Source organism: Myotis davidii, unplaced genomic scaffold (genome assembly GCF_000327345.1).
Source record: "Myotis davidii unplaced genomic scaffold, ASM32734v1 scaffold2336, whole genome shotgun sequence".
NCBI classification, from domain to species: domain Eukaryota; kingdom Metazoa; phylum Chordata; class Mammalia; order Chiroptera; family Vespertilionidae; genus Myotis; species Myotis davidii.
In genome coordinates this window covers 34,390-41,901 of record NW_006287366.1, presented here as the reverse complement: position 1 = coordinate 41,901, position 7,512 = coordinate 34,390, and the positions used below count along the sequence as shown (strand labels likewise).

Sequence of the window (7,512 nt, the reverse complement as noted above, 5' to 3'; positions counted from 1 at the left end):
CTCCCACCCTCCAACCCCTTCCTCCCTAGACATCCCAGGAATTTGTGGAAAAACTGACCAAGAGACTGAAAAGACACCCCGAGGAGACGGGGGGCTTCCAGGAGGCCCCGCTGGCTTACGATGCCATCTGGGCCTTGGCCCTGGCCCTGAACAAGACCTCGGGAGGGGGTGGCCACGCGGGCGTGCGCCTGGAAGACTTCAACTACAACAACCAGACCATCACCGACCAGATCTACCGGGCGATGAACTCCTCGTCCTTCGAGGGCGTCTCCGTGAGTGCCAGTGGCCCCTCCACAGGCGTGCTCCTGGGAGCCCCTCTGGAAACGCCTCCTCTCAGCTGCCTCCCTGCAGCAGCTGGTCTCAGTCCAAGGAGTAGGGACCCCAAACCCACCTGAGACTAGAAGGGGGAAGGCCGTCCCATTGCTTCAGCCCTCTCCTTATTCCTTTCAGCCCAGATATGTCTGTCAGATAAGAACTATAGGGCTTTGAAAGAGGAAAGAGGTCATTTGCTTATTCCATTAAAGTGGGGAAACCACCCAGGGACTCAGTGACCTGCTCAGGCCCCACACCCAGAAGCCAGGCTCCTGGTGCTCTGTGGGGATTCTTCCATCCAGAGCTCATGGTGAAACTTCTCAAAAGAATAATGTTTCTGAAATCCAGGGTATGGGTATCTGGGGTATGTCCTATATGCAGGCCAATGCCATAAATAGAATTCATTCAGAACCTCAATTAGCTTCAGAAACACCAGGATTCAAAGTGTGAGTCCCAAGATCTCTCACACTTGCTTTTATCACCCTTGTGCCTCTGCCTGTTCCCCTCCCTCAGGGCCACGTGGTGTTTGATGCCAGCGGCTCTCGGATGGCATGGACGCTTATTGAGCAGCTCCAGGGTGAGCCTGGGGGCGGGGGCGGGGCGGCGAGGGGCAGGTGGGCTGGGCTAGGAAACCAGGAGACATCACAAGATGGCCTTGGTGCCTCTCTACCTTCTCTTTTAACTGTTCGTCAAGCTTTTAACTAATACTAGTAACAGTAATAGTGAGAGCAGCTCATGTGTGGGTGAGTGTCTCTGAGCTGCAGTGGTCGTGTTCTTCAGGGGGTGCGCGCTGTTTCCGCGGCGGCTTCCGTTCTGATTTCAGGAGTTTCCCTTTGGTGGCTTGGGGTGAGAAGTTGACCTGTCATTTGCATACCCATGGACTCAAGGAAAGCTGAATCTAGGAAACCTATTTTTTTTTTCAGCATTAATTTCATGAGCATATTTTTAAAATTGGTTTTTAGAGAGAGAAAGAGAGCGAGAGAGAGAGACAGCGATGCGAGGGTCAAACATTGATTGGTTGCCTCCTGCACGCCTCCATTGAACCAGAAACCCAACCCATGAACCTTTGGTCCAACCACTGAGCAACTGGCCAGGGCAGAAACCTGTTGTTTTTAAAGGGAACTTATAGAATTTTCTTGCTACATACGTAAGTAAACATTCTTTTTTGTTGTTAATCCTCACCTGAGGATATTTTTCCATTTTTTTAATGGAGAGTGGAAGAGAGAGGGAAAGACAGAGAGACACATTAGTGTGAGAGAAACACATTGATAGGTTGCCTCCTGCACGAGCCCTGACCAGGGCTTGGGCTGGGGAGGAGCTTGCCACCAAGGTATGTGCCCTTAACCGGACTCGAACCCAGGACCCTTAGATCTGAAGGCTGATGCTCTATCCACTGTGCCAAACTGGCTAGGGCATAAGTAAACATTCTTAATTTTTTTTTTTCTTTTAGTATGTGTAGTTTGGTTTTTCCAGGTCATGTTTTCTTATAGCTTGGCCCACTTATGTATTTGCAAAACTCCCATGAGTTAATTTTCCAACTTCTCCCCGCTCAGCCTCTCAGCATGGCCGGGAGAGCCGTTCCTTGGCGCCCTGTGAAAAGTTTCTTCCTGGCTCCCACCTCCCACATTCTCTCAGAGCTTCTTTGTACCAGGAGGAGCGGGAATGGCCGGCAGCCATGGGGAAGGGGGCGCGAGTCGGCCTTTGACGGGAGAGCAGGGTAACTAGGACAGTCTGGAATAGAACCTTAGGAATGACCGAGTTGCACTCGGCGGCACTTTGAGAGGCAGGTACAACTTATCTGTGGAATTAGAACCCAAGCCAACCAACAAGGGAGGAATTTATAAAACGAAAGTGGAAGCCACTGGGAAAACAGATGCCATGATTCTGTCACGAGAGGGAGGATAAACGTGTTTAACGCTTTAAAGCTGGACCCACAGGGAGAGAGATCTTGCTACGAGAGGCGGGCTGTGCGATGAATGGCGGCTTCCCACATTCAGATATTGGTCTGTGGGACCCTTTACACTGCCTTTACGTCAGGTTGCTCATCCACGTGACCGCTCAGGCCCTTCCAAGTCTCTTCAGGGCGGGGGTGAAGGGAATTGGTTGCACCACAGAGAGCTGCCTTAGGGAAGTGGAAGGCTGGGAGTGCTGGAAGTAGTCTTCCCCACCCCACGGCGCTCCTATTGTCTGCCCAGGTGGCAGCTACAAGAAGATCGGCTACTATGACAGCACCAAGGATGACCTCTCCTGGTCGAAAACAGATAAGTGGATTGGTAAGTGGTCCTGCGTATGTTTTCCTTCAATCCCTCTGAACAGTCGTGAGCAGCGTCATGCACTTGAATGAAGGTGGGTGGCAGGTGCCATGAGGTTGAAATGCGCGAGGAGGTGGACCAGGATTGGGTGAAGAGAAAGGGAACAGAATGTCCAACATCTGGGCAAGGAGGCTGGTGTATTGTGAGAGGGAATAGGCAGTTGGTAGCATGCACTATTAGAAACAGTCACCGGGGATTGGAGGCAGGGGCAGGCAGTTGTGGGAGACAGGCACTCCATTCTGGTCTCCCCGATGTCTGGTGCCTTGATGTATCAGGCCTGGAATTGCCTCTTTATTTGTCAAGAAAGCAGTTGCTTAAACTACAGGAGAGATGAGTGTTGTTTGCTGGAATGTACCTGTTAAAGAGGGCAGTAAGCGGTGTTCTGTGAGGGCTTGGTGGCTAAAATAATAGGAAGTGGGGGAGATACCAAAGGTGGGCATCGTGAGGATGGCGGAGGCACAGCAAGGGGGCCCGCCTGCCACCCCAGGAGACCCCCCACTGCTGCTTCCTGGAATGTAGGGCAGGCCCCGGGCTATAAATGCTGCATGACCTGAATTACACCTTTCCCAGGCCACACATTGAAATTAGCTTTTTTCCCCCTGTGAACTCTGACAAATTTAAGCTTCCTCTCGATACTGGAAACACCTTTGGGGATACCCCAGCCAGGGCTAAAAGTCACAGGCCAGCTTTTTCCTCTTTCTTGGAGCTAAGAGGCCAGACCAGATGCGTGGAGGCTCTTAGCTTGATGATTCTACAATCAAAGCTTTTGATTTGAGTTGTAAGAAACCTCATAATTTTCTCAGCTATCCCCCCTTTCCCTTCCCACTTCCCTTTCCTACAAGAAAGACAGGAAAACAGGACAAACAATAAGAGAAGAGACTATGAGGCCCGGCTCTGCCAGCCTGTGGACAGCGCAGCCGCCCCCTCTGAGCACATGTCGCAGCGCTGTCCACCTGCAGCTGCCGCTGCCTCCTCTGTCCGCCTGCCTCCCTGGGTCCTCCTTCCTCCTTCTTTCCCTCTCTCCCTCCTCCCCCTGTAGGAGGGTCTCCCCCTGCTGACCAGACCCTGGTAATCAAGACATTCCGCTTCCTGTCACAGAAACTCTTTATCTCCGTCTCAGTTCTCTCCAGCTTGGGCATTGTCCTAGCTGTTGTCTGTCTGTCTTTTAACATCTACAACTCCCACGTCCGGTAAGTGTATCTTCTGACAGTTTTGTTGTCCTGTCTGCCTCTCCAAGATGGTGATCACTGAAGGGAGAGAGCCAAACCTGTGTCACTGAGGCCACGTGTCGGGTTTTCACTGACCTACCGCTTCCCTAGGTCACTGTGCACGGAAGGTGAAGCCAGAGAGTTCCCGTCCCTGCAGCTTAGGGGCCGGGCAGGCGGGCAGGGTTCGGGGTGGGGTGAGCTGGTCTGGGTGGGAGGCCCTCCCAGCCCTGCAGCGGCCAGGCCAGTCGGCTTTCTCCCAGCTCTGCTGCCCGCCCAGGCCTGTCTTCCTTGTCCTGTGGCCTTTGGAGACTGACCTCCCTTCAGAAGGGGCTGATTCTGCTTTCCTCTCCCTTGCTCCCGCCTGGGCTCCAGCTACATCCAGAACTCACAGCCCACCCTGAACAACCTGACGGCTGTGGGCTGCTCGCTGGCCTTGGCTGCTGTCTTCCCCCTGGGCCTGGACGGGTACCACATCGGGAGAAACCAGTTCCCCTTTGTCTGCCAGGTGAGGCGCAGCTCCCCTGCCGTCCCTGCCTCTTCCCACCTGTCCCTGTGCCTCCAGGTGCGTTCATTCTGTAGCTCGCTTGTCAGTTCACTGTGGGCTCCAAGGTTGCCAGGGTCCCCACGGAGGGACAGCGGTGGCTTGTCTTGTCTGGGGGCTGAGAACAAGAACTGGATTTCCTGCGGAGCCTTGGGGGATGGGAAGGACGACGACAAAGATCCAGACCCCCATCGGGACAGTGGGGAGGCAGCCCTGCTACACCGGTTGGCCCTCGGGGATGCAGTGCAGGGAGGAGCCTGGCGCTGTGGGGAAGGGCTGCTGCCCGCAGCATCTCTGGTTCTGTGTTGTGCTGGTAGGAAACACCCCGTGTTCCCTGCCCACCTTACTCTCCCCTCTCCTCTGCCTGGTGCCTGTCTCCGGCCCACGCTGTGCACAGGGGTCTGCTCACCTGCACCCAGGCCACGGGCAGGCTGCTTCCAGGGGAGGAGGCAGCGGGGTGCAGGCTGCTGTGGGACACGCAGAGGAGCGGTGTTTGAACATTGAGGGACTCGGGTTTGTCAGCTGGAGGAGTAAAGGGTGGCAGGGCAGTGTCACAGGCCAGCAGCGGAGGCCTGGGGAGCGGTCAGAAGTGACGGCATTAGACCAGGAGGTTTTAGGAAGATCCCCTCGTGGCAAAGTAGACGATGGATGGGAGGGGTTTGCTGAAGGTAGGGAGCCCCTTCCTCCACTCTCCCTGGTGGCCCCCCCTCCCCCAGGCTGCCTCCGCTGCAGCCCCAGCGCCCTCTCCTTCCCAGGCCCGCCTCTGGCTCCTCGGCCTGGGCTTCAGTCTGGGCTACGGCTCCATGTTCACCAAGATCTGGTGGGTCCACACGGTCTTCACCAAGAAGGAGGAAAAGAAAGAGTGGAGGAAGGTGAGTGCTGGCGTCCTCCCCCGTGCCTGGCTGCCAGGCCCAGGGGTGACCGTGTCCTGTGCTCACCCGCCAGACCCTGGAGCCCTGGAAGCTGTACGCCACGGTGGGCCTGCTGGTGGGCACGGACCTCCTCACTCTCGCCGTGTGGCAGATCGTGGACCCCTTGCACCGGACCATCGAGGTACCGCGGGGTCAGGCAGCCGAGCGTCAGGGCTGCAGGCTGAGCTGCTAGGCCCAGGGCTCATCTGGAGCGGGGCAGCGGCGCCAGGAGGGCTGTGCGCTCCGGGGTCATGGGCAGGGGAGCCATCCCTAAGGTGTGGGGGGCCTGTCCAGGCCTAGAGTGGGATTTGGCCTCAGCACTGGGGTCTCGTAGGAAACGGGGCAGAGCTGGGAGTCAGGCACCAGCAGAGTTGGGGGACATAGGATGACACCCGTTTTCCTGCGGCCTCATCTTTAGACTTTCGCCAAGGAGGAGCCGAAGGAAGACATCGATGTGTCCATCCTGCCGCCCGTCAGTCAGCCAGTTTATGACCTTCTGTCTTGGACTGCCCTGAGAGGGGGCAGCGGCGTCGCTGGGAGAAGCTCAGGGTCTGAGGAAGGGACGCGGCAGAGCTGTGCCCCTGCCCCGGGGAGGGAGGGCCCTGGGGGTGGGCTCCGGCTTCAGTCCCTCCGCCTTCAGCTCACTCTCCTCTGTGGCCACAAACGGCAGACTCCTCAGTCTGCAAAGCTGGGTTCCCAGCCGGAGGGTGAGGGTCATGACCATGACCATCACCTTCCCCTGTGACCTGGCGCCCAGGCCGGGAAGGTGGGCAGGTGAGGGTGACGGGGAGGGGCTCCCTGTTCACGGCGAGCTTGGAGCTGGGGCGCGAGGCTTCTGCCCAGTGCCCCCCGCCGCTGTCGCAGGCATTTTCTATGGCTACAAGGGGCTGCTGCTGCTGCTGGGTATCTTTCTTGCTTATGAGACCAAGAGTGTGTCCACCGAGAAGATCAATGACCACCGGGCGGTGGGCATGGCCATCTACAATGTGGCGGTGAGCTCCGCGCCTGGCATGGGCCCGGGGGCGGCCTGGGAGGATGGGGACCCGGGTGGAGTGACGGGTGCTGTGACGCCTCGGGGCTGGGGAGCACCCGACATGCACACGGCACCGCGGGTCCGTGTCCCGTGTGCACATCCGCCGGAGCGGTGGGTGTGGCTGCCCCCGCCGGTGGGGGAGGGACCGGAAGCCCGGCCCTGTCTCTGGCGCACAGGGGAGTCGGAGGCTAGGTTCCCGCAGGTGTGCTCTGGGGGACCCCAAGGGTGTCTGAGCTCAGGGGTCGGCCTTGCGGGACGGGACTGGAGGGGGCTGCTTTGGGGCAGTTTGTGTGCGCGAGCGCGAGTCCTTTTCAAGGGGAAGGCCACCAGGAGCCTGAGCGCAGACTCTCCTGGGGGAAGGGCAGCCTGGCTCTGGCCCGTCCTCTGAGACGCCCCGCCCGCCCCCAGGTCCTGTGCCTCATCACCGCGCCCGTCACCATGATCCTGTCCAGCCAGCAGGACGCAGCCTTCGCCTTCGCCTCTCTCGCCATCGTCTTCTCCTCCTACATCACGCTGGTGGTGCTGTTTGTGCCCAAGGTGAGCTCGCTGTCTCCCACCTCCTCCCAGACCGCTCCCTGCCGCCTCCCCTCACCTCCCTTCCTTCCGGTCCCCGGGTTGCTCAGGTCTTTGCTTGGCCCTCCCGCGCCCCACACCCGCCCCCAGATGCGCAGGCTGATCACCCGAGGGGAATGGCAGTCGGAGGCTCAGGACACCATGAAGACGGGGTCCTCGACCAACAACCACGAGGAAGAGAAGTCCCGGCTGCTGGAGAAGGAAAACCGGGAGCTGGAGAAGATCATCGCCGAGGTGTGAGGCCAGGAGTGCGGGAGGCGGGGAGGGGGGCCCAGCGAGAGGACTCCCTGCCCTGAGACCCAGGGGAGGAAGGGCTCTGCGGGGCGGAGCCCTCCGCACAGCCTCCTCTAAAGGGGGTGGACGGGCCCAGGGGCCACGCAGTGACAGGCGCTCAGACTGGGCGAGGGGATCTGATTGGACGCTGCGCTGCCCTCCCCTCCCCCTTCTCTCCTGCCTGATTTTGTCCTCATGGTGCCCCAGTTTGGCCTTCGGGCTTTTCTTCTCAGTTTCTCATTTTAATTTCTTTTGTCCACCCACCCTCTATCCTCTATTTTCCTCTGCCCCCACCCCCCCCAACCCCTGACTCCCGGCTCCCACCTGTCTTCCTTCCTCCAGAAAGAGG

The 7,512-nt window shown here is 58.4% G+C and overlaps 1 protein-coding gene across 1 annotated transcript in view; it reads left to right on the top strand.

Moving 5' to 3' along the window:
• GABBR1 (gamma-aminobutyric acid type B receptor subunit 1) overlaps nt 1-7,512 on the top strand; it is a 19,535-nt gene that overhangs the window by 11,516 nt on the left and 507 nt on the right. The window contains exons 7-17 of the mRNA XM_015560913.1: nt 30-272; nt 826-889; nt 2,508-2,585; nt 3,664-3,814; nt 4,205-4,337; nt 5,129-5,245; nt 5,319-5,426; nt 5,703-5,760; nt 6,116-6,276; nt 6,726-6,854; nt 6,981-7,124. Coding sequence (XP_015416399.1) covers nt 30-272; nt 826-889; nt 2,508-2,585; nt 3,664-3,814; nt 4,205-4,337; nt 5,129-5,245; nt 5,319-5,426; nt 5,703-5,760; nt 6,116-6,276; nt 6,726-6,854; nt 6,981-7,124 — 1,386 coding nt within the window. The remainder of the gene's footprint in view (nt 1-29; nt 273-825; nt 890-2,507; nt 2,586-3,663; nt 3,815-4,204; nt 4,338-5,128; nt 5,246-5,318; nt 5,427-5,702; nt 5,761-6,115; nt 6,277-6,725; nt 6,855-6,980; nt 7,125-7,512) is intronic.